We start from the raw sequence: 27,372 nt of genomic DNA, 5'->3' as shown, positions 1-27,372 counted from the left end.
AAGAAAAGGAGCAACACCGCTAACTCAGCTGAACAGAAACCAGACAGAAACCTATAAATGACAGCAGCAACAGCAAGAAAAATAAAGAACTACATCGTAAGGTAATGGATTCAAAAGCCTTGATCATCAGCCGGTTTTCATTGTAGTCCAAAGTCTTACGCAGGACGACAGTCGTGTCAGTCGGCTTCACGAGTGACATTTGGAGTTCTAGTGTGAAGAGTTTCACTCACAAGAGTTCACTCACAAAACCTAAATAATTCATAATTCATTTTTTATTTTAAGATGTAATTCCTTTTTCCACAGGAAAACTAAGGTTTATAGTTTACAACTTGTATCAACTTTTAGAGAGTGACATGTCTGCTATTATCTGTGTTGGTGCACATTTTGTACATCATTATTAGCACAGGAAAGATTAAAGGGGACCTATTATGAAAAACAGGTTTTTTCTTGCTTTAACATATATAAAGTGGTCTCCCCTCAGCCTGCCAACTCAGAGAAGGAGGAAAGCAACCAAATTCTGCAGTTTTGAGAAAAAAGTCAAAATTTTGAGAAAAAAGTTGAAATTTTGAGAAAAAAGTCAAAATTTTGAGAAAAAAGTCAAAATTTCGAGAAAAAAGTTGAAATTTCAAGAAATAAGTCGAAATGTCGAGAAAAAAGTTGAAATGTCGAAATTAATGTTGAAGTAAAATGTCGAGAAAAAAGTCGAAATGTCGAGAAAAAAAGTCGAAATGTCAAGAAAAAAGTCAAAATTTTTAGAAAAAAGTCAAAATTTTGAGAAAAAAGTCAAAATTTCGAGAAAAAAGTTGAAATTTCAAGAAATAAGTCCAAATGTCGAGAAAAAAGTTGAAATGTCGAAATTAATGTTGAAGTACAATTTCGAAAAAAAAAGTCGAAATGTCGAGATTAAAGGGGACCTATTCTGAAAACCAGGTTTTCTCTTGCTTTAACATATATACAGTGGTCTCCCCTCAGCCTGCCAACTCAGAGAAGGAGGAAAGCAACCAAATTCTGCAGTGTCTGTACAGCCGCCCGGATGATCCATCCAGTGTCATGTTGCTTCAACGAGCCGTTCAGATTCTGCTCCCAAAAGTTACGTAACGACGGGCGCGATTTACATAGTTTGGCCTCCGATGCGTGAAACCACGCCCACAACTAACTCTGCCGGCCGGAGCTTCCGCCATTTTTTCGTAGCGGTGTATGGCGTCATTCAGGCAGCCAATCAGCAGAGCCTCATTATCATAGCCCCGCCCACTCAGAATCCTGCATAGATAATGAAGTTAGAGAATGGGAAGATAAAGACGTGGCTCAGAGGCTGAATTTCTAATTTATTTAGCAAAAACTATCAAAAGTTTGTTTTTAAGACATTCAAGGCCTGTTTAAAATAGGTATTAGATGCCATAATAGGTCCCCTTTAAGCTAGTAAGCTACACCAGTCTAAATCATCTCTAAGAGTCTCTAAAGGGTGAAATATTGCATATTGCCTCAGCCTGAAATAAAACAGTCAATTCATGATACTTTCTCATCTCCTAATTTTTATACCTAATAATACAATGTCAGTGTTGTAAATGAGACGACAATATTGAAGAATTTATGGATTTCACGCTGTGATCGGTGATTAGCAATATCGGGATGGGCAGATACTGATTTTGGAGATCGGTGATCGGCCCTCAAAATCCTGATCGGTGCATCTCTAGTACAGAATCAGGACTCACCCTGAACCAGGTCTCAGCGGCCGCGGCTTCGTCGTCCCTTCGACACTAAACATCAGAAAGTTTGGACGCGACTAAATCCGTCCATCTGAGGATCAAAGAGCGTCAGATGTTGCAGCTTGCAGTCAGAAAAACCAGAACCGATGAAGGGATGTCTTTCATTTTCCGCCTCTCTGTAGGCGTGTAAGCTCTTACAGACCAGGACCCCCCCGTCCCCCCCTTCTCTGGACCCCAGCCCTCCATCAGCAGCTGAGATTGATGGCTCCGGAGTGGAGGTTAGAGCGTTTTCAGCCCCCGTGTCCATCGGAGCAACGCTGGAGACGCTGGGATGCAGCGGGGCCTCGGCGCTGTGATGAAACCCGGGTTCTACTCGGGCTGGCAGAACATGAACCGCTCCTTGTTTACGATGCCGGAGCCGGGCCAAGTGCTGCTGCGGTGTTCAAGTCAAACACGACGGCTGAGTGCGAGGCTCGTTCACAGGAACACTCCAGGCCCAGAATAACTCCGGCTCTAACTTTAGCCGGTGGGCAGCGCCAACGCTCGCTGGGAACCAAAATAATGTGGAGATGAAACGGTTCAGGAGCAGAGTGGAGAGCGGTCTGAGTTTTAACCTCTGACCTGACTCAGAAAAGCCGCTCCAGGAAGGTCCTAACCGAGGTCATCAAGCTCTAAGTGCAGGATCAGGGACCGTTCAGGCAACAGTGACTACGTTTACTTGCAGTCAAAATTGGGGTTATTGCTAATATTCCGGTTACTGAAACATTCGGAATATTCCGTTTACATGGTAATTAATCATTTATCTGGATCAAACCAGCGACGCACGGAGAACGTGATGACACAATTACCGTCATTTCCGCTTCTTCTTCCTGTATCCAAATTCAAAACAAATGCTGCTTCGCGCAACTTTTCGCTCACCTTCTTGTAAATCTTCTATCCCGGTACTTTCTACCATCTACAAATGCAGAAATGTTCATATCCTTCATTACATTTATGAAGTGATTAGTCTCCTCCTGGTCTTGTGTTTCTCCGTGTTTATAAAAACTTCCTGGACTCAAAAGACCAGGATTCTTTGTGAACAGAACATGAGCAGAAAACAAATTCATGTTCCGTTTGATGGGGATATTCTGTTTGGTGTTTACATGACCGAATATTCTGGTTTTAAAAGGAGTAACCCAGGGGTCATATTGGGGTTTTTAAAAACCTGAATATGAGCAAATTCGGGTTATTCAAAGGGGTTATTGGTGTTTACATGGCCGTGCAAATTCGGGTTATTGCCAATATTCGGCATGTAAACGCAGTCACTGTTGAGGGACTTTGCTCCCGTAGATCTGGATCAGACCCTCCAAGACCTGAACCGGGGAGCAGTGGAACATTCAGAGTCTTGTTAAAGAACCTGTCAACGCTGCAAGGTTCCTCCGAGTCGACTGCAGTGTTTAGTGTCCCACCGGTCCGTGGTGACGACCCCACCCTGTTCTGGCTCCACTACACCCCTGTTGCCGAGGAGACGAACCGTCCGTCCCCCGTCAGGTCCAGAGACAGCTTCCTAGACCTACTGTATCCCCGCAGCGAGGGGGCCGCCCTGATCAGCTCTAGGGCTGCTCTGGGCCACCATGGCCCACTCTGGGCCAACTTGGGCCACTCTAGTCCACTCTGGGCCGACTTGGGCCACTCTAGTCCACTCTAAGGCACCCTGGCCAACCTGGGACGCTTTAGTCCACTCTGGGCTAGGGCTGTTCGATTTTGCCCAAAAATAAAATCTCAATTTTTTTCTCTCAAAATCCGATTTTCGATTACGATTACGATTATTTTGTGAATTGACAAAAGGAAAAGAAATGATTTTAAATATGCTGTTTTTTTATTGAACATTTGCCCCATTGGGCTTTAAGTGCAAACTTTGCTCTTATTAAACCAAAAATGAATGAATAAAGTGCAAAACTCTGTAAAATAAGTTGAAAAAAAGTTTTATCTCTGAAAAAAAATCAGCACTTGCAAACATACAGTATGTTATATTTCCAATGAAATAAAACAAGACATTTTCTAATTAAACTAAACTGGGTCTTTGCATGCTAAATAATAATGCAACCCATGAAGGAGGTAGAGGTGTGTAATGTCACTCATTACATTTGCTATTCACATTTGCAAGTTTTTTGCAAGGAACACGAGCCGGTCTACGGCATCTGGCTTGAGGGATGCCCGGTGGCATGTTACAACGCCCCCTCCTACACTAAAGAGCCTCTCCAATGGGGCACTTGTCGCAGGTATTGAGAGGTATTTCCATCAATCATTAATATGGTATCAATCATTAATATGTGTGCAGACAAGGTAAAAAAAAGTGAAAAATCGATTTTACGAGTTTCACGTTTTAACATCGTTCTAATTACATAATCGCGATTACGATTTAAAATCGATTAATCGAACAGCCCTACTCTGGGCCGCTGTGGGCCACCATGGCCCACTCTGGGCTGACATGGGAACCTGTCTTTTACATCAACCTGCCCCAGGGACTAAAGATGCAAATTAGCCACTGGCTATAATCTATCATATTTACATGAGAATGTTATTATTAATATGTACTGTCCCTGGTTCTTTTCCTTTAAAAATAAAATACAAATACAAATGGGCCGCTCTAGTCCACCCTTGGCCACCCTGGGCCACCCTGGTCCGCTCTGATCCATCCTGGGCCACCCTGGTCCGCTCTGATCCATCCTGGGCCACCCTGGTCCGCTCTGATCCATCCTGGGCCACCCTGGTCCGCTCTGATCCATCCTGGGCCACCCTGGTCCGCTCTGATCCATCCTGGGCCACCCTGGTCCGCTCTGATCCATCCTGGGCCACTCTGGTCCGCTCTGATCCATCCTGGGCCACCCTGGTCCGCTCTGATCCATCCTGGGCCACTCTGGTCCGCTCTGATCCTCCCTGGGCCGACCTGAAGCTCCGCTGCGCCGTCGTCGCCGGTGGGGTTTAAAAACTCTTCCATCTCCATCTCCGGAGAGCGAGTTCGGCAGAAACGCCATCCGGTTCCACTCCGAGTGCGTGACGCACTCCCCCGAACTAACAATGTGCCGTCCGCCGCCAACATCTGGCCCTGGTCAGGGCTCGTGTGGAGGAATGTGCTTTTTGATTATTTTTTATTACTGTAACATGAAGTCTCTATTATGTCGGGCTCAAACTATCTGCAGTCGGGGCTTTGTTTTTTTTTATTGTTTGCAATCAACATTGTTGCTCTGTGGCTTGAAATCAATCAAACAAGGTTTGTAAATCGGTGTTCAGGGACGGGTCTGGACTTTTCGGTTGTTAATCAAACTGTGAAATGGATCTAAATTCAGGTTTGTGCATCAGGGGAAAACAACAAAAACCTCTTTCCAAAAGTAAAGTGAGACAAAGACACGGAGAAACAGATTTGTTTTTGTCAACACTTGTACGGCCGTGTCGCTGGCTGGTGGGTCCCGGTCCTGGAGAGCAGATCCAGCTGTGCAGATCCAGCTGTGCAGAGGCCAGACGGCTCTGTCGTAGCTAAGGGGTGTTTGGATGATAGGGAACGTATTCTGTCGATTATCGCCATATGTCCAGGTACGTGAGGCCAAAGCAGGATGTTTTAATGACTCAAATATCTCGTCACATCATCGTCATCTATAGTTGAAATCCATTTCTAGCAGCTGCAGCAGACTTGGAGGCAGTCGAAGCGTCTGGCCTCTGATTGGGCGGCTTGATTTACGAATGAGCTCTCACGGTTTAAAGTATAAAACATGGTCAGATTTCACACCTGTAGTCAGCGTTTTATACAGCAGCTTCATGTGAACAAATGTTCACACGATTTATCTTTATATTATAAATGTAAAATCTTAGTGGATCTTATGATGAGTATCGGGCGATTTCTTTTTGAATTTTTTTTTTTTAATGTCACTTCCTCTTTTGTTCTGACTGGAGTAGCGTGGTTGAATATTTCTTTTGGAAACCCAGCAGATCTTTATGCCCCCATGTGGTCAGAAGGGGTATTGCTATGTAGGGCAGCTCCAAGGACGTAAAGGAAAGCGGAACGCTTGCTTTACTCAAACGTAGAAACCAAAAATTTACAAAAATAAACTTAAAAACCCTCCAAAATACCAGAAAATAAAAAAAGTAACGTAATTTCTTTGAGATCAGCTGCTTTCGTCGTCTAAAGCTGACCAAATGCCGGAGGACTTAAAAGGCAAATCCTTTTATGAAATATTTTTAAACGTTTTGCGTCAGATGCTTAAGATCGGGGATCTTGTGGGGTCACGAGCCGCGAAGCTACAGATTGTTTTTGTGAATACTTGAATATTTATTCTAATCATCAAACTAATTGGAGTTAGATGTGAATAATTATCTATTATTCAAGGGCGTGGCTGCTGTGCGGGGGGAGGGGCCAACGGCAGCACCAGCTGCTCGCTGAGAAGAGTGAGAACGACACGAGCCTCACGTTAGTCTGCAAAGTTTTCAACTACACCTGAATACAGTCGCTAGATTTGTCGCTAGTCGCTTAAAACATTTTTTTTTAACTTGTTTGAAAAAACTCACTAAATATCGCAACAAAGTCACTAAGTTGGCAACGCTGAGGTCAGCCCACTAGCTATGACTGCATTGAAGGTTACGCTACTAACCTACTACTACTAACCAGGGGTGAAAGTAAGACGGTACGATCCGGTATTCTGTACCACCAAAAGATTTTGTGCCGGTACGCAGTACCGGGAAAAAAAAAACACACGAATTGCTGACAATAATCTTCACATACAGCGGGTCTCGAACCCTCGATCTCTCACGCCAAAGACGGCAACGCTACCGCTCAGCCATGACTCAGCTCCGCCTTTTTTGACTGACTGAGTGAGTGAGGAGAGACGAACATAGCGATATAATCTAACTGAGTCCCAACCTGTTTTTTCGTCATTTTTAAAATATTTGGACGATATAAATATTAGTAAATCTCCACTATTTGTGCTTTTGTGAATAGCGTATTCCAGTCTTTACTTCCTAAACACACACACTGCATGGAAGGCAGCGTTTGATTTATTGTTCACGTAACGTTACTTTTTATTTTTTCACGACCAAACCACGCACTTTATTTGCACCGACGGGCAAGGACAAAAAATAAATGATTCCACCAAAGATTTTTGTGGTTGGCTGACACATTACCAGCATATTTCAAATATACTGGTAAATAATCACACACCAAAAAAATCACAAATATGATATTTGTGATTGGTTTTCATTCCTCGTTTCAGGAAAAAAAGAAAACAGCGTCAAAAATGTTGAAGTAACGTTTTTTTTAATATTTTGGGTGTTTTGCTTTGATGAAAAAAATGCTTAGGAACTTATTTTCCATTTCAATGCACACATTGTAAGAGACATTTTGAGACATTTTGAGACATTTTGAGACATTTTACTCATCATCATCATCATCATCATCTCTTCTTTCATTTATGTGCCCAATGTTCTGAAAATTCAAAGACAGACTTGTTAACTGTTCAGCTACTGATGAATTAAACTGTAAATTTATTCTAATTTGAAACAAAACAAATTGTTATGAGTTTTGTCAACATTTACAAATTATTCTGTGACAATCCTTGGTCCGGACTGGCCTTTATTTACACCATTTAAAGAAATCATTTGCTATAGGCATACACAGTGTTGTGTTTCTAATTTCTACACCGTACAGGCGTTAAAACATTGAATGCGTGTTCAGGGATGAAGAAGCTGGTGGTGGGAGGAGAACAAGCAATGAAGGTTGGGGTCGTAGTACCAGCAAGAACTTTAATTTACTTTCACCCCTGCTACTAACTAATAATAACAAGTACTAACATTTTGTGAAATTAATACATTTATGAGCTTTAAATCCAATACACTAATTTGAATTCATACTGAAACCTCTTCTGTTTAAAATGAAAAAAAAGCTCCTTTTTACAAATTGGAGAGGTTAGATTTTCTGGCCGTGCCAACATGGAATCCCGCTCTCGAGCAAGGCACCTCAACACCAACAGCAGTGGGCGGTAACGTTGGAGGTGATGGACCCGTCTCTGTGTTGCAGATGCAGGACAGTCCAAGTGCCGCTCCGAGAGGAACCAGGCCCTGAAACAGGCCCGGACCCCGCAGGAGTCCATGTTCATCCCAGAATGCAACGAGGATGGAACGTTCGCCCAGGTGAGTCCGGGATCAACCCGTAAACCCCCGACTGAACGTTTCAGCCTCGTTTCAGTTTGTGTTCAGGAAATGTTGTGGAGAAACATAACGTTAGTTTTAGGGCTGGGACTTTATCGCGTTAATTACGAGTAATTTATTACAGAAAAATAACCCTTTTTAATTTTACTAAACAAAAACAAATGTGTTTAAGACATATAAAGTTTACAAAAAGTCATGTGCCTTGTTTGTGGACAATGCAATCATATTCCTATTATTCATATTGCACTTTATGTTAACACTCAGTTATCAAAATAAACACAATTTTGTTTTTTAAGCTCATTTATGCGTCAAGTAAATGATTAAATTAAATTGAATTATTAAATTAAATTGAAAAATGTTGCTTCTCGTGTCAAATATATACGCGATTAATTGCGCTTAATTAATTACAAAGCCTCTAATTAATTAGATACATTTTTTTAATCGAGTCCCACCACTAGTTAGTTTATCAGCCAGTTCTTGGTGGTGTTGACTGTTTTCTGTGTTCACCTGTGCAGGTGCAGTGCCACACTCTGACTGGCTACTGCTGGTGCGTCACTGTTGATGGGAAACCAGTGAGCGGATCATCAGTGCAGAACAGAACACCAGTGTGTTCAGGTACTTGGTGTGTGTGTGTGTGTGTGTGTGTGTGTGTGTGTGTGTGTGTGTGTGTGTGTGTGTGTGTGTGTGTGTGTGTGTGTGTGTGTGTGTGTGTGTGTGTGGACCAAGCGTGCCGTCTATTTATTTTTATTTTTTTAATTTTTATTTCACACAAATAGTAGGATGAAGAAAAAAAAAACAACAAAAAAACAGAAGAAAGAATTGATATAAGGAAAATATTTAAAAAAAAGAGAGAAAAATGAATATTTGTGGAGGAGGTTAGAAGCCTAAATAGGCTATTATCAAAATCACACCCAAACAATATACTAAAGTTAAGATATTAACAAATATATAAAAATCACAATTGCATATTAAATGCACAAACTGAACATTCCCTGTAAAGGAAAAAGTGCAAAAATTCTTAAGTTTCTTTTTGTACATGGACAGTGACAAAGATAAATCAATTAAATGTACATAATTGTTCCACATGATAACTGCACGGTATTTAATAGAAAACTGACCACGGGATGTTTTATACAATGGAAGATGAAGTTTCTTAACCTGTCGGGTTGAATAACTATGAACTTGAGAGTTATTAACAAAATAGTATCTAAAACCACGAGGTAAATCATCAGTCTTATGATTCACTTTAAAGAAAAATGTACAGATTTGAAGAATGTTGATGTCATGGATAGTCAATAATTGTAATTTAAAGAAGAGAGGTGCACTTGAAACATCAGCTTTGGAAAAAAGTAGCTAATCTAACAAAACGTTTCGGCAACAATAATATGTTCTGCAAATAAAATGGAAAGGTACTTGCCCACACAATATTACAGTATGTTAGATATGGTTTACCGTTCACGTTAGAGCTCGGATTGGGCCGGAGGAGCAGCAGATGTTGACGGTCACTGTGTTCGTAGCATCTGGAAGCCAGGAGTTCTTGGAAGTGGCCGGGCTTCGGGTCGGTTAACCTGCAGCCACTTAAGGAGGTGGACCCTTAACTCGGAAAACAAATGGAGATTGTTTTCATTCATGGGTTTCAGATATTTATCAAAGGAAAGCTTGAGAATGGATCATCTAAATGCCCCGCAGCCTTCAGGTGGAACTTAAATACGGCCAATGATCACTAATAGCGCCTGGTTAGGTTCAGGGTGAACGGCGGCGCTGAGCCCAGATAATGAGCCAGTCACAATCCTCCCCCTAGTCCTACTTTCCAGCCCTCCCCCAAATTTTGCGCGTTCCCGTGAGGGTAGTGGTGTCCCAATTCCTCTTTTCACCTAGGGGTAGTGGCTTAAACGAGGACTAGTGTGTATGAATCTATCCCTTCACAGCGAGGGATTTCAGATGCTGACTCACCGACCAAGGGGCCTGAGAAAATTTCCCAGAATGCTTTACGTCATCATTTGCAGACTGAATCAAACAAAAAAACATGGCGGACATTTCAAATTTTTAGTGAATAAAATCAGTATTTTGAGTTAGTTTCTGCATAAAAATGCATTTTGATTACATTTCTAGCGCAAAATATATAATTTACTTTCATAATATTCACTCAGTGAATGTCTATAATCACTCGTTTGCTCGTTTCTTCAGATCTCGCCAGAATAAAGGCTGATTTAGTGTTCCGCGTTACACCAACGCAGAGCCTACGGCATATGTTACGCGGCGCCGTACGTCGTACCCTACGCCGTAGGCTCTGCGTCGATTTAACGCAGAACTATAAATCAGCTCCCGAGCCGGCGGCTCTTATCATCCCCGAAAACATCGGAGCAAATTTATAATAACATATAACAGGTGTTATTTGGATAAACTGAGCCCAGGTTGGGGATCTTAACGGTTACTTTTACGCCTGAAAAAATATTAAAACTTAATAAAGTGGCATATTAACAGCGCTACAGCAGAAATTAAAACAGCTTTTAGCTCTGGGCTTCCTGATACGGTGTGACGTATGTGCAAACGTAACTACGCAGTCGCTTACGTACCCGAACGTAAACCACGCAGTGACGGAGCAAGTGGGTACATTACAAGGAACATTACAAGGGCCCTAAAGTTTGTGGCCTCATTTTTAGGGCTAGTGGTAGAAAGTAGGGGGTGTATTGGGAAAGAAAGAGCAGCTCCGGGATGAACAGGGCAGGACTTGTGGTGAGTAGCAGGTGCCAGGTCAACGAGGAGACTAATGGTCGTACATGCAGGGCCCCCCCCCGTCCACCCTAAGTGTTCTCAGCAGGCCGGAGCAGATTCAGAGGGGCTCCGCACACTCATCCTGGATGGGAACACTTTATGATAATCACCGTCATTTTCCCTCAGAAGATAACAGGCAGGGGCCTTTGCCAGGACTGGATTGCACAGCCGCGAGAGCATGTGGTGCAAATTTTGTGTGGAGTGTGTGATGAAAGTGGTCGCGCATGCCACTGCAAAGGGCCCCCCCCCCCCCTTCTTCCACCACCAGTTTCTCCATCTGCCTCGTCCTCAGTTTTCCTGCCTCCTCTTTCCTGCCTGCGTCCTGTGGAGCTAGAACAGTCTCATAATTCGCAAATGCACACACCGTTTCACAAATGCACCGGACAAAATTCACAAATGCACACACCGATTCACAAATGCACAGGACATTTCACACGTGCGTAGGACAAGATATACAAATGTATTTTTGATGCACACACAAATATAACCTGATTTACAAACGTTTTTTTGTCTGTGAGCTGTCTTGGATTTGCATGTGACTTTTGTATATTCGTGTGTGCATCAAAAATACATTTGTATATCTTGTCCTATGCACGTGTGAATTGTTCTGTGCATTTGTGAAACGGTGTGTGCATTTGCGAATTATGAGACTGTTCTAGCTCCATAGCGTTCAGCTTTACCGACGATCCCCGCGTCTATCTTTCATTCCTCTCCAGAGAATCTGCAACATTTCACACTTAAGTATTAGGGGAAAATATCAATATGGAAATATATCGCGAAACGTTGCCGGCCGATTCTTGCTCTCTCTCCCATCGTTACTTTGAGTCTCCTGGTCGCCTCTGCCATGATGAGTTTTTTATCGTTGTTGTAACATCGGAGGACACAACTGGCCCAAGAGTCTGGGGTTTCTTTGGGTTTTTACTGCTGATGGTAGGGAAGGGAGACCGTGACCTCGACCGCACTGCTAATCAAATGCTAAGAGCTGCCACTTTTCTTCTACGAGTCTTGGGTGAAGTGACTTTTTCTGCTTTTGCATTTATACAAACTGGAGTTTAATGCAGAAAAACACAATATCAGCCCGTCAGCTTTCCTGCATAAGGTCCGATATCTTCATTGTTTCTTGCAAAGGTATGTGTGACACTGGAGCCAGAATGTGGGCGTAACAACGAGCCTGATACAGTCCAACATGCCCAAGTCACGTTCCCTCTCAAGGGACCTTTGCTGACATACAAGACGTCCCTGTTCACAATGACCCAAATCAATCATCTCGCATACATTTGCAGGAAACTTCCGTGAATATATGGGAACTCATGTTGGGACAAGCGGATTGTCAGGTAGTAAACTTCCTTCTGGTTGCCTTTCTGCTGTAATTGGTTGCACCGTGTAGTTTAGCTCTCTTCTTTTAAATTTGTTTTTGTTCTCGATGCATCCATGCATGTCGCTAACTACCTGCATGCACCAAACACAAAGTTGGAGGTGAATTTCTCTGGAGAATGCTAATCCACAGATGGAGCCCATCATTCAGGTTTGTGTTGTTTGGTTTTAAACCTGATGTGTTTCAGTGTGAGTATAAAACGAAGGACTAACGGAATGCATTCGTCTGTCTGCACAAAGACGGGTTGTGTGATGTGCAGGACGGGCCGTTGCTCTGCAAGTTGCGTGTATCCTTAATACACAACAGTCGGTTTCATCCCGACGTAAAAGACGGCAATGAAAAACTAATTTACTCCCCATATGGTTGTCTGTTGCAAGAATTTTATTTATTGCTTTATGAAAAGAAAATGTATTATTTTAAAGGCAAATTCCATAAATGTTTTTTTTTTCTCTTCCACCCCCCTCTGCGCCCTCACAGGGTCAGTAACCGATAAACCACCTGGGCCGCCTAACTCTGGTAAAAAAGGTGAGTTGAGATCTGCTGTTTGTGGTCTGTGTGCATGTTTGCACGAGCGAGTGAACGCGAGCACTCGTTCAAAATGTCTTTCTGACCTGATTTCGTGCCCCGCGACACGTGCAAAGTTCATGTTTGTGCAAATAAAAAGCGCCACTCCGGGAGACGGGGCTTCAGGATCAGGTACTTTTCCACTGCTGAAGTGATTAAATCTTTTTAAGAGAATAAAAACTAAACAAATCTGGATACTTTCCATTGGAAAATAAATAATTGTTTAAATAAATAAGTGACTCAAAGCTGCAATATAACTTCTGACCACAGGGGGGCAGCACATGACCGGGCACCTCTAGTGGAACCAAGTGGTGTTGTTAATGTTGCTAATCTGCCGGACCGACTCGTTAGCACATCATTGTTAGCGGTTTCTTTTGGCAACGCAGCAGATCTTTATGCCCCCGTGTGGTCAGAAGTGGTATCACTATGTAGGGCAGCTCCAAGGTCGTAAAGGACGCTCGCTTTACTCAAATGTAGAAACCACAAAAATAAACATAAAAACCCTCCAAAATACCACAAAATTAAAAAAAAATAACATCATTTCCTTGAGATTAGCTGGCGGGGGACTTTGCAAATTCTTTTGTGAAGTATTTAAAAAATACTAACGTTTTGCGTCTGATGCTTAAGATCGTGGGTCTTATGGAGTCACGGGCTGCAAAGCTAGCTAGTTTTTGTGAATCCAGGGACAGCTTGGTTCTGAACCGATGCCTCGCAGAACAGCAGTTTGCATGAAACAAGACTGAAGCCGTGCTTAAATATTCAAGATTTTACATTCAATAGAGGGCATGCATTGACGTCACTTTCCCATTGGACCACGCCCCCTTACTCGCACTGAGTGGCAAAACATCCAACTGGCAAAAATGGCGGTAACTAGTGTAAAAGACAGGATAACAGCCGATTATCGGCTTGAATTAAAGGCAGTTGGACTTGACAGTGACCCGTACAGTTATTCCAAGAACCAGTGGTCCATGGACATTAATATTTGGTACAGTTACCAAGAACCAGTGGTCCATGGACATTAATATTTGGCCACGAATCCAGTTTCCTGATACATATATGAACTTAATTTCTACGCCGGGGAAATACACGAAGCAAAGTTTGAAGGCTTACAAAAGTCTTGACTCTTGGTCCGACTTCAAGGCAGGATTTGTTGGTGAAATTAAAGTGATGAGGACACCGAACTTTATGATTTGACCGTTTAACGTTAGCTACCCAAAAATCCAACATTACCTGATACAAAATGGGAACCACAAATCCATGTTTCGGTGTCTGAAATCCAGTTGTTTCTGTAAATTGCAGCGATCCATTTGTCTCTCTTGAGCTTATTTTTCGGCGATAACTCCGATTTCTTGCTACTGTAAATCTATGAGTACAGTCGATCGCACAACAGCTCTTTCCCATTTAGATGTTTTCCAGTTGCTCAAACTGAAGGTTTATGCTGCCACTCAGTGGGTGCAACCCGCTGTGAAGTTGCATCTGTGACGTCATGGGCATTCCCTCTATTACTCTGGGGGCGGGGCTTCAGTTAGGGGGCGTGTCTCTCCTTAAACCTGAAATGATCCGTAACAGACGCCATGTTTCCACCTTTATATTCATCTGCCAGGAGCCTAGTGGGTAACGAGGTCCTACATGTGCAGGAGGGTTAAAAACAAAGGCTGGTGCTTGTTTCTGTGTTGTCTAAGAAAAACCCAGTAACTCTCGTATGTTTCATTTCCAGTTTGGTCACATTGAAACACTGAAAACGTTTAAGGTCTCAGCTGTTTGCCCAATGACCTCCAATCAAAGTTTGCTCTGTTGTTTTTGCTTTTTGACTGAATTATTTCTTAAGGGACGTTCCAGACGCTCCAAAACGTCGCAGCGGTGAGTATCCGAGGCAGCTCAACTTATCAGAAACAAACCCGTTGCAGCGCGGACATTGACCCATCGCGGCCTGTCCGATTGTTTGATTTAGTCCACATCATTATGTCAGATTTGGCCGAAAATATTTAAGAACTAGAGTCAGCTTCGATTGAAAGGTGTGTTTTAAAAAGTTAAATATAATAAAAAAGATAAATGTTCATGTTTGACACAGAGAATGTGTCAAACATGAACAAACATGAACATCACACCTTTATTACTCTGTTATTACAGGCGGTTTTAGGGGGTGGAGTCGGCCAGTTGATTTAGCTCCACCCCCTTTCCTGTGGGGTGTGTCTTTCTTTTTTTTTTGAAGAAGAAGAAAAATTGTATTAAAAGATCTTCCAAACCAAGAACAACAAACAACAACGATCTGGCAGGATGATGTAACAGTAGGAGGAAAATCGTGTCCTGGGAGACGACGGCTCACGTAGAGCGGTAGATTCTCCTCGTTCCCCTGGTCGGTCAGGACTGGTCCATCAGGACTCTGGTCCATGTCGACTCTGGTCCATGTCGACTCTGGTCCATGTCGACTCTGGTCCATCAAGACTCTGGTCCATCAAGACTCTGGTCCATCAAGACTCCTCCCGTCTATCAGGACATCTCCGGTCAATCAGGACTCTAGTCCATCAGGACCCATCCTTCTCCTTCCAGAGACCCAGAACATGAACATAAACCTAAACCCCCGAGCAATTATTACATAAACAATGGCAGGTAAAAACTCCCCTAGTGGGAGAAAAGCCTTAAGCCAAACAGTGGCAAGAACTCCCCTTAAGGAGGGAAGAAACCTGGACCAGGACCAGGATCATAAGGGGGGACCCTCCTGCCGAAGGCCAGACTGGGGGTCGGGGACGTCGGCAGCACACAGCAGGCAGGTGGAAGCAGCAGCGGGATGACCAGGGATGGGGACCGCAGGCAGGTGGAAGCAGCAGCGGGATGACCGGGGGTGGGGACCGCAGGCCAGCACGCAGCTCCCGAAGCTCCGACCCAATCAGCAAGCCCCAGTTTGGGGTTCAGGGCCTGGGAGAGGAGTCTTGACGGACAAACCTCTCCCCCGCCTGACCGGGCCGTTACCCTGCCCCTCTCACTCCCACACTGCAGGATCCGGTGTTGTGCATTCAGAGATGCCCTTCACCACCAATGAAGAAGGTCAATTTTCCAGACGTCCACGGCGCGGGACAGGTGAGGATTCGGACCCATCACCAGGTTTATTGGGTACCAGAGATCTGGATCAGCGTTTCCACTGGAGCCGTTACTTCAGCGGACTTTACCTGAGAACCGGGTCCGTTTGGACCAGCTGCACCTGCATCGCCCTCGTCCCCGGTGCGCCGGGTGAGGCGGTGTGTGTGTGTGTTTTTGAGTGTGTGTGTGTGTGTGTGTGTGTATATGTGTATATGTGTGTGTGTGTGTGTGTGTGTGTGTGTGTGTGTGTGTGTCATTCCCAGTGTCTGTCCGTCTGTGTCTCTTGGCCGGGCCATGTGCAAATCCCAACCATTCAACAGTTCTGGAGAGTAGATCGTATTAACCTCAATAATGGTAGTCTCTTTCCGTTTCTTTCTCACCCTGAACCCAGACGACGGCTCCAAGCCCACGCCGACCATGGAGACCCACATCCCCTCGGAGGGCGACGGTGAGTCCTCCGCCCGCTCCACCAGCAGGGCTGCAATACGTCACCGTGTTGACATCCAAACCTAAGGTCCCATTACCGTTGCATCTAATGGAAAAGTCCAGATGTCAGGAATACCGCATGATATTGATATTTCTGGAAATTCCACTGCGCTGGATGCGCTTTTAATGTGCGGGCGAAGCTTGGAATGTGGCTTTCAGAAACGCTGCAGAGGTTTTGGAGAGGGTCGATTGTGAGAGAGCGACTGACCTGCTCCCTTTCTGTTTCTGCTGCCGCAGGGACGACGCCGCCGACGCTGTGGACGAGGCATCTGCCGACCAAGAACTACTCCACCTCCAGAAAGCAAGGTGGGAAAAAGAAACGCTCCCTTTGTTCAGCGTCGTCTTGCCATCCTATAATCGAGAAACCTTAATTGTTCGTGAAACCCTCGCAGTTACTCCCAAGTTACTGTTGGGACAGCATATGCACTGTTTTGTGACAGCATATATATATATATATATATATATATATATATATATATATATATATATATATATATATATGCTGTCACAAAATCTTTGCGTCTCTCTTCTTCGTCCCGTATATATATATATCTGACTTTTTTCTGCAACAAAAACCACAAACAAGACACAAAACCAACAAAACCAACACGGAGCCGACCCAAACACAAGCAGCAATCAACCCAAATCACAGTCTGAGCTAAGCTACCGCTACCGCTAAGTAACCCCAAAAACTACAGAGCAAGCATGCAGGTGAACAAGCCAGTGTGTATGTCTATGTGTGTGTGTGTGTGTGTGTGCGTGTATGTATATGATCATGCGCGTGTGTGTGTGTGTGTGTGTGAGTATGCGTGCGTGTGTGTGTACTTGTCTTTGTGGCTATGTGTGTGTGTGTGTGTATGTATATGTTTGTGTGGCTGTGTATGTGTGTGTATGTGTATGTACGTGTGTAACTGAGTGGCTATATATGTGTGAATGTGTGTGTGTTTGTATGAGCGTGTATATGTATGCGTGGCTAAATGTAACTGTGTGTGTGTATGCATATGTGTGGCTATGTGTGTGTATGTGTGCATGTGTGCATGCATGAATGTATGAATATGTATACGTGTACGTGAGTGTGTATACAGTATGTTTGTGTGTGTGTGTGTGTGTGTGTGTGTGTGTGTGTGTGTGTGTGTGTGTGTGTGTGTGTGTGTGTGTGTGTGTAATAAACCAAACAAAGCTCCACCTGAAGTGTATCTATAGTAGGGGAGGCGGGGGAGCAACCCCGCCACCCGCGAGACCAGAGACCGACCAGGAAGAACCCGGAACCCAGGCCACCAGCAACCAGGGTCAAAAGGTATTTAAAATAACTAGGGGCTTGGTTATTTAGGGCCTTAAAAGTCAGTAATAGAATTTTAAAATCAATGCGATATTGAACAGGAAGCCAGTGAAGGGACGACAGGATTGGAGTGATATGTTCAAATGTTCTCGAGGCAGTGATCAGACGAGCAGCAGCGTTTTGTACCAACTGAAGGCGGTGGAGTGATGATTGAGAAATACCGGTGTAAAGGGCGTTACAATAATCCAGGCGAGACAGAATAAAAGCAGGGACAACTTTGTGGAGATTATCAGGAGATAAAAAAGATTTGATTTTGGAAAGCAACTTCAGCTGGTAAAAACAGGACTGGACTGGACTGGCGTTATATGGCTCTTTTTATTTAAAGTACACCTATATGACCATAAAAGACCAATAATCTTTATTACATCACAGTTTGAATGACCATCAGTTCATCATTCAGTCTCAAGCAGAAATTAAAGCTGCAAGCAGCGATGAACGGGCCCTCGCACTCACGGCCACCGCCCCCATAAGCATATCAGAAATGACACCACCCATGACTTCATATGTCAAACCATTCAAAAGTTATAGCAGAAAAAAGGGACAACCAATCAGAAGAAGGGGCGGGACTAATGTGTGGGCACGCTTTTTGGCGTCTAGCGTCGCCATGGTAACACTTTTGAAAGAGAAAAGTAATGCGCGTTGTCGCAGGATGGAGACGCACATTTTGATGTATAACACACTTGGGGGCACGTTACGGTTCGGGCCGTATTAATTGCCGAAGGAATGGCATAAATTTCGCCAAAATTACACGATTAATTCAAAATGGCAGACTTCCTGTTCGGTTTCAGCCATGGCGCTAAGAGACTTTTCTTTAAGTTGTGACATGATACAGGTGTGTACTGATTTCCGTGCATGTACGTCAAACCGTATCGTGGGGCTTGAGGCACAAAGTTTTCAAGGGGGCGCTACCATTAAATATCACATTTTTTGCCAGGACTGGCTTGCCTGCAAAATTTGGTGACTTTTTGGGCACGTTTAGGGGGGCAAAAAGGCCCTCCTTTCGTCAGAAGGGAGGGCTACAGATTCGTCCTACAGATTCAATAAGGCCTTCGCACTGCAAGTGCTCGGGCCCTAAATACAGCGATATCAGGCGAATATTAGAAGAGCAGTTTTATTTCTATCTTTTTAAAGGTAGGGTAAGCAATTTCCGGGTGACTTCACATCTATTGACACATCTGAACACTCCCAAACCTCTCCTCTTGACCCGGGGCCATGTGCACATGCTCAAACCCCCCCCCCCATGTTCTCCAGAGCAATGTTCCTCTGATCTACAGCTTCTATGAAGACCGTCGTTCCTGAAAGGCTGAACTGATGAGATGGAAATATTCACTGAATACGACAAACTGATCACAGTTAGAAACTGGAGTAGAATTCCTTACTCTGTCTTTAATTGGTTACCAAACTATTGGCCCTTTTTTTTTTTTTGAGTTTGTTTGTTCTTTAGATAATTGGCCATAACAAAATCCATATCGTGGTTCTCAACATGAGACCCAAATTAAAACTCGAAAATGTTTACAACGACATAATTCTCCAAGCAAAAGTCGGTCTTTTGTTTGACCTTTCCTCCGAATCAAAGACAGATTTAACTCTTTACGGAGCCTGTTTCCCCCGCAGATGTTTGTAATAACGCTAATTAGGGTTCGGTTCTACTCGGTTGAGGAGAGCCGGGTTCCTGGATTTTTCTGTTTCCATCTTAAAGAGAGAGCCTGGAAAATAAATATGGATGTCGTCGCAACCTTTGAACAATATTGCATGAGACAAGAAGTCATGTTTCCCTGAAAGAACCCTTTTTATTATTTGGCACCTACGAGTCTTTGTTTTTGGAATATTGAGCTACAAAAGTAATTAGCGGGAGCTGAGTAAGACGAGGGGCCCGACCACAGACGAAGGCATCGCTTGTGGGGGAAAAGCCAGATTTGAGGGCCAAAGACAGTTTCAATGTCCAGTTCTGCTATTTCAGCTCTTTTTTTCCTCCCTCTCTCTTGTTCATGAACATGTTCTGTTCCTGTACATCTCTGGAAAAATGGAAATGAGTCATCATGTAAAGTTGAAGGAGATGATGCATTTCCACGCAATATATATATATATATATATATATATATATATATATATATATATATATATATATATATATATATATATATATATATATATATATACACACACACAGGGCCGCCGCAAGGGGTGTGCGAACCGTGCGACCGCACGGCGCTCGCGCCCCAAAGGGGCCTCGCGCTATGGGCCGTTTCTTTTTTTTTTTTTTTCAAACATTTTTTTTTTCTAAATCTTTTTTTTTTTTCGTTTTTGTTTTTCGTTTTTTCCCTTATAAATATTAACAGACACGTTCCATTACAGACCTAAATGTGTACTAGTCTGTGCATATCAATAAATATATGTGCAATGATGCGCGTGTCTGTTCAATACAACTGATCAGACCAAGCGCAGACACAAGCTGCTCTGATCCAGACGGTGGAGTTGGAACAAACTGCCACACAATGTCGAGAGAACGAGACAGATTCAGGAAATTTCCATCAGGGGATGAAAAAGGAAAAAAACTAAAGAAAATGGAAGAGTTTAATGCCTCTCTGAAAGGCTCGTTTGATAAATTTGTTAGAAAAATCACCAATCCGACCGGGTCTCAAGCAGCCGTGGGGCCCCGCGTCGAGGCAAGAGATGATGATGAGGCAGGGGAAGGTATCCAGTATTTTGCTAATTGGAGAGTTAAAATTGCACATATAGACACCCGATCCGACCCGAAAAACCCAAAAATTTTGGGCCCCCCCCCACCATTTCGCACAGGGCCTCGCAAATCTCCTAGGCGGCTCTGTGTGTATATATATATATATATATATATATATATATACTGTATATATATATATATGCACATACATACACATACATATATATATATATATATATATATATATATATACATATATATATATATATATATATACATATACATACATACACACATACGCCTCACAATACCTCAGATCAGGCGTTCACCAACATCAGCTCAGAATGAAATATAAAACGGCCTGAAAGAACCGCCCCGCTCCGCCAGGATCATGTTTCCTGGTTTGGTTCCTCCGGTGTAATTTGTTTAGCTTTCTCTGTCTCCTTCTCAATTAAACCCCAACATGTTCGCTGCCCTCTGGGCAGCTGGGCGGCGTTCGCGCTCCTGACGCCGTTCATCTGATACGTTCAGTTGTTCTGTGTTTTTCCTCAGAAACGTATCCATCACCCAGATTTAATGCAACTGGTAGAACAAATAAAAAGCATTGTGGAAAATCAGGCGAAGAAACTATGGACTTTGTTCGCTGGTTGCTAGCACGCTACGACTCTTCTGGACTCTCTTCTGAATGTTGATGGTGTTTCAAGGGGAGCTGGTCTGTACAGGGTTGGGGTTTTATCTTGTAACGCCAAAGTGGGTGTGGCGCCACCTAGCGGCGCGGAGTCAAACACACCTCAGTCAATAATCGATTGTCTTCTCGCGCTTGTTTACTTGGATTTCTGGGAAACTCCAGTTTAATCCTCAGCTACATTGTTGCCAATAGCTTGATTTGGATGTGCAGGGAACCGTACATTCAACGGTTACTGAGGAAACTTGTATTGATACTGATACCAGTGGAACGGATAAAACAGAATTTCCAACTTTTGGAAGTTAGATTTTATAGCACAGGTATACAATACACTAGATATCCACTAAATACTTCCTTGAATTTAGCAAACGATGAAACTGGCCCTGGGAATTAGCAGCGAGGCGTTCTACTCCCCTGTTTGACGGTGCAGCGACTGCAGCACGAGTTTTTTTAAATCTCCCATTTCTGAGGTGCAAGAAAAACAGAGCGAGCTCAACTTGGGGCACGTGAAGGCGGGGAGGCTAATGCTACTCTGATCTGCGTCTGTGATGTCACAGCCCCAGATATAGTTACAGGGCTGCTCTCCCGTCGATCCAGACGTCCAATGCTTCTAACACAGTTTAAAGGATGTAATTCCTCTGTGTGTGTTGCTGAGCAGGCGATGCGCCTCGTCCTGGCAGCATCTGAGGTCCAGATCCGGAGAGTCTGAGACTCAGCGCTCGTGAGCAGGGATTATTTGATTACGCAGCGTTTGCTCTGTCTTCCCTCCTGGCTGAAGTGGCTTACGGAGACGATGTGGCGCAACAACCCTCACTATTTACAGCCCTGAGAATCCCAAACTTCTGTACGTGTCTCGTCTTACAAGCTGGGAAACCTCACGAAACTGCCCTCCCGCACGCACAACATTATTCATTCTCTGGCTCCGTCTCCGGATAACCCCGTAATTATGATCAGGAGAGACGGTGTTCGTGAAGATGTTTGCTTTGGCCAAGCGGTGCCCGTCTTTGTTGTAGGAGACGCGTCGCTGCCAGAGCTTCACGTCACGCAGCTCATCTATAAAAGTGTGTGGACCTGCAACGGACTCAGAGAAATGCAATATAATATTCTACAAAATGTCTATATATCTCCATATCAGGGCTCGGGATTGATTCAAATGTCAAGAATTCTTAAGATTCAGAATCGATTATCAACATTTGATTCGATCCGATTCCGATATTGATTTGGGTTAGTGTTATTAAAACAGTTTTTTGAGCTGTTGCCTGAATTATATGACTGTAGTTATGCAACATATTAGATTAGTATTATATTGAGATTCAACAGCAAGTATTGCAGCTCCCAGAATGCTGATAGAACTGCTTTCAGAAACATTGTGTGGGGCAGAATTACCAAACAGATCCAGGGCAGCAAACAGAGACGGATGAAATCGCTTTCAGTTTTTCCCACATTCCGTTTTATTTTTTCCATTTTCGGTCTATTTCAGTTTGAAATTTTTGAGAATTTGGATTTTAGCGTTTTATGTAAATATAACCCCAAGACAGTATATAAAGTAACGAAATATAGACAATTTATGCAATTATAACTGAAAACTATAACCTTGAAACAGATTTAAAGGCAAAAACATGGCACCAGTTAAACAAAAAAATACCAAAAGTTGTAATGATGAAAAAAAATCGATCTTTAGACATACGAATCGATTGTTAGGAATTAATATGAGAATCGATTTAGAATTGGAAAATTTATTTTTTTCAACACAGGCCTACTCAATATAAGTATAGTAAATATACAGCAGGGGCCTCTCCAAACTGTCAAAAATGTAAGACTACTTCTACGTCTCCTGCAAAGAGCCCAACAAGGGAGAGGTGACGTGGTCCTGTCTGTGTATATCTGCTGTCCTTCTTAAAATGTTCCCTTTTAAATCCTATTTCTGTGTCTGGAATGGTGCGGCGTGCACTTGTGTTTTGCTTCTCGGCACAATAAGTGAAGACAGACTCCAATAAATGATGATGATGCATAAAGCAACAACTGTGGTGAGAAGGGTTGACATTTCCTGCGACCGAAGCCATCCCCCCGTCCTCCCGGAGTTCCCCCGCTCCAAACCTTTCAGCTATTTGAAGTGCAGAAAAAGGACTCGCGAGGAACAATAATGCAGCGATTACGCCACAGCTGAAAGCCATTGGGGCGCTGGGAGGTGGAGGGTGGAATTAGGATGGAGAAAAGGAAAGGAAAAGGGGAGGACGGCGGGACGGAGAGCTGGGGCGGTCGGATAATAGTTATGATTTAAAAATAATCAGCGCTGGATGTGAGTGTGGGTGATGACAGCAGGGTAACCTGTCTCCCAAACACAACCAAACGTCTCATCTTTGGTCCATTATCTGCCGGCCCGAGGAACGGTTGCAGATATTCGCTGGATTTGCTGGTGAACTTCCCAGCGTCCACTTGTGTGGGTTTCTCTCTCAAGTCTTTTCTTTTCTTCAGGACAGCATTTGTTTTTCGGGGGGGGTTTGTGGTTCTCATCTTTCAGTTCCTGCCAAGGGAAGAGAAATCAAACCGAAAAGGAAGCAAAAACAAAAAATAAATAGAGCAGAAATGCAGATATGCAAGGCAGGCGGAGAGGACAGATTGAGTTTCACATCCACGACTGAAAGGACTTGAGAGCATTTTTTTTATTTTGTGTAAATGTAGAAAAACGATGTTCTTTGGGGAATCTTGGTGGCTGGCGCCAGCATAACCTCTGTATAATAAACACTGCTAAATAATTTAGATGTGAAGGAACCTTGGCAAAGACGGCGCTGCGAACACTTGAGCAAGGCTTCACAGGAGGCGCTCAGGAAACCTGACGCTGCTCGTGGCGCCTGCTGCTGGACCGGCCAGCATCCCACCTCCATCTTTATTAACGTCACCATTAACCATGCCGCTTTGTTGGTTTTGGGATCTAAAGCTCGGTGTAGTTTTCATGGACCAAGGTCTGTCATTATTAAAACTAATGTATTGTCATTATTGATTACTCTCGTCTACACTTTTGGTTAGGTGGAGATGGAAATGACGGTCCTGCAGGAACTTTCCAAACTGAGAAGCTTTCTGTTAACTCTTAAAGTAGTTTTATAAACAGCTCACACATTTTTGAGGTAGTTTGATGTAGTTCTGACGTAGTTGGACGCAGGTGGTGGTCGGTTTTGGGACCTAGTTGGATGGAAGTGGTGGTTGATCTTGGGATGTAGTTTGATGGAGGTGGTGGTCGGTAGGAATGGGTGATATTTTACCGTTCACGATAAACCGTCAAAAAAATTCCTCACGATAAGAATTTGTCATCTCACGGTAAAAACGATAAATTCCCGTTGATGATGTTTTTGTGTAAAACTTAAAAATGTATGGTTCTGTGTTAAATCCATGTACAACGTACGGGAAGGAAGGAAGGAAGGAAGGAAGGAAGGAAGGAAGGAAGGAAGGAAGGAAGGAAGGAAGGAAGGAAGGAAGGAAGGAAGGAAGGAAGGAAGGAAGGAAGGAAGGAAAGAAAGAAAGAAAGAAATGTGCCTGAAAGAAAAAAGGATAAATTCCCGTTGATACGTTTTTGTGTAACAAACATGGCGGATCTGAGAGCGAGATAGATTTATAGTTGAAAAGGTGGAGTTGAATTGGTATTTTTTTATCATCATTTTTATTGTTATCGGGATAAATGCCAGAAATTATCGTGATACATTTTTTAGTCCATACCGCCCATCCCTAGTGGTTGATCTTGGGACGTAGTTTGATGGAGGTGGTGGTTGATCTTGGGATGTAGTTGGATGAAGGTGGTGGTCGATCTTGAGACGTAGTTGGATGGAGGTGGTGGTCGATCTTGGGACGTAGTTTGAAGGAGGTGGTGGTTGATCTTGGGACGTAGTTCAATGGAGGTGGTGGTTGATCTTGGGACGTAGTTCAATGGAGGTGGTGGTTGATCTTGGGACGTAGTTCGAAGGAGGTGGTGGTTGATCTTGGGACGTAGTTCGAAGGAGGTGGTGGTTGATCTTGGGACGTAGTTCGAAGGAGGTGGTGGTCGATCTTGGGACGTAGTTGGATGGAGGTGGTGGTCGATCTTGGGACGTAGTTTGAAGGAGGTGGTGGTTGATCTTGGGACGTAGTTCAATGGAGGTGGTGGTTGATCTTGGGACGTAGTTCAATGGAGGTGGTGGTTGATCTTGGGACGTAGTTCGAAGGAGGTGGTGGTTGATCTTGGGACGTAGTTCGAAGGAGGTGGTGGTTGATCTTGGGACGTAGTTTGATGGAGGTGGTGGTTGATCTTGGGACGTAGTTGGATGGAGGTGGTGGTTGATCTTGGGACGTAGTTCGAAGGAGGTGGTGGTTGATCTTGGGACGTAGTTTGAAGGAGGTGGTGGTTGATCTTGGGACGTAGTTCAATGGAGGTGGTGGTTGATCTTGGGACGTAGTTTGATGGAGGTGGTGGTTGATCTTGGGACGTAGTTTGATGGAGGTGGTGGTTGATCTTGGGACGTAGTTCGAAGGAGGTGGTGATTGAATTTGGGACGTAGTTTGATGGAGGTGGTGGTTGAATTTGGGACGTAGTTGGATGGAGGTGGTGGTTGAATTTGGGACGTAGTTGGATGGAGGTGGTGGTTGAATTTGGGACGTAGTTGGATGGAGGTGGTGGTTGAATTTGGGACGTAGTTGGATGGAGGTGGTGGTTGAATTTGGGACGTAGTTGGATGGAGGTGGTGGTTGATCTTGGGACGTAGTTGGATGGAAGTGGTGGTTGATCTTGGGACGTAGTTTGATGGAAGTGGTGGTTGATCTTGGGACGTAGTTCAATGGAGGTGGTGGTTGATCTTGGGACGTAGTTCGAAGGAGGTGGTGGTTGATCTTGGGACGTAGTTTGATGGAGGTGGTGGTTGATCTTGGGACGTAGTTCGAAGGAGGTGGTGATTGAATTTGGGACGTAGTTTGATGGAGGTGGTGGTTGAATTTGGGACGTAGTTGGATGGAGGTGGTGGTTGAATTTGGGACGTAGTTGGATGGAGGTGGTGGTTGAATTTGGGACGTAGTTGGATGGAGGTGGTGGTTGAATTTGGGACGTAGTTGGATGGAGGTGGTGGTTGAATTTGGGACGTAGTTGGATGGAGGTGGTGGTTGATCTTGGGACGTAGTTGGATGGAAGTGGTGGTTGATCTTGGGACGTAGTTTGATGGAAGTGGTGGTTGATCTTGGGACGTAGTTTGATGGAGGTGGTGGTTGATCTTGGGACGTAGTTGGATGGAGGTGGTGGTTGATCTTGGGACGTAGTTTGATGGAGGTGGTGGTTGATCTTGGGACGTAGTTTGATGGAGGTGGTGGTCGATCTTGAGACGTAGTTGGATGGAAGTGGTGGTCGATCGTGGGACGTAGTTTGAAGGAGGTGGTGGTCGATCTTGGGACGTAGTTTGAAGGAGGTGGTGGTTGATCTTGGGACGTAGTTTGAAGGAGGTGGTGGTTGATCTTGGGACGTAGTTGGATGGAGGTGGTGGTTGAATTTGGGACGTAGTTGGATGGAGGTGGTGGTTGAATTTGGGACGTAGTTGGATGGAGGTGGTGGTTGAATTTGGGACGTAGTTGGATGGAGGTGGTGGTTGAATTTGGGACGTAGTTGGATGGAGGTGGTGGTTGAATTTGGGACGTAGTTGGATGGAGGTGGTGGTTGAATTTGGGACGTAGTTGGATGGAGGTGGTGGTTGATCTTGGGACGTAGTTGGATGGAAGTGGTGGTTGATCTTGGGACGTAGTTGGATGGAAGTGGTGGTTGATCTTGGGACGTAGTTTGATGGAAGTGGTGGTTGATCTTGGGACGTAGTTGGATGGAAGTGGTGGTTGATCTTGGGACGTAGTTGGATGGAAGTGGTGGTTGATCTTGGGACGTAGTTTGATGGAAGTGGTGGTTGATCTTGGGACGTAGTTTGATGGAAGTGGTGGTTGATCTTGGGACGTAGTTGGATGGAAGTGGTGGTTGATCTTGGGACGTAGTTGGATAGAGATTGTGGTTGATCTTGGGAAGTAGTTTGATGGAGGTGGTGGTTGATCTTGGGACGTAGTTCGAAGGAGGTGGTGATTGAATTTGGGACGTAGTTTGATGGAGGTGGTGGTCGATCTTGGGACGTAGTTCAATGGAGGTGGTGGTTGATCTTGGGACGTAGTTCGAAGGAGGTGGTGATTGAATTTGGGACGTAGTTTGATGGAGGTGGTGGTTGAATTTGGGACGTAGTTGGATGGAGGTGGTGGTTGAATTTGGGACGTAGTTGGATGGAGGTGGTGATTGAATTTGGGACGTAGTTGGATGGAGGTGGTGGTTGAATTTGGGACGTAGTTGGATGGAGGTGGTGGTTGAATTTGGGACGTAGTTTGATGGAGGTGGTGATTGAATTTGGGACGTAGTTGGATGGAGGTGGTGGTTGAATTTGGGACGTAGTTTGATGGAGGTGGTGATTGAATTTGGGACGTAGTTGGATGGAGGTGGTGGTTGAATTTGGGACGTAGTTGGATGGA

General features: G+C 44.1%; 1 protein-coding gene across 8 annotated transcripts in view; it reads left to right on the top strand.

The window, feature by feature from the left end:
• smoc1 (SPARC related modular calcium binding 1) overlaps positions 1–27,372 on the top strand; it is a 117,327-nt gene that overhangs the window by 42,552 nt on the left and 47,403 nt on the right. For 5 of the 8 annotated variants that reach the window (XR_009784243.1, XM_061743366.1, XM_061743364.1 and 2 more), the window contains exons 4-9: positions 7,753–7,865; positions 8,399–8,498; positions 11,942–11,992; positions 12,511–12,558; positions 16,034–16,123; positions 16,399–16,467. Coding sequence is in view for 7 of the 8 variants with exons in the window: in XM_061743366.1 (XP_061599350.1) it covers positions 7,753–7,865; positions 8,399–8,498; positions 11,942–11,992; positions 12,511–12,558; positions 16,034–16,123; positions 16,399–16,467 (471 nt within the window). In the remaining variant the exon portion in view is untranslated. The remainder of the gene's footprint in view (positions 1–7,752; positions 7,866–8,398; positions 8,499–11,941; positions 11,993–12,510; positions 12,559–16,033; positions 16,124–16,398; positions 16,468–27,372) is intronic. The other 3 variants (XM_061743368.1, XM_061743370.1, XM_061743369.1) reach the window with 3 other exon arrangements.

The sequence above is a fragment of the Cololabis saira genome, chromosome 16 (genome assembly GCF_033807715.1).
Source record: "Cololabis saira isolate AMF1-May2022 chromosome 16, fColSai1.1, whole genome shotgun sequence".
NCBI lineage: Eukaryota > Metazoa > Chordata > Actinopteri > Beloniformes > Belonidae > Cololabis > Cololabis saira.
The sequence above is the reverse complement of the archived record's forward strand: the minus strand, read 5'-3'. Positions and strand labels throughout refer to the sequence as shown.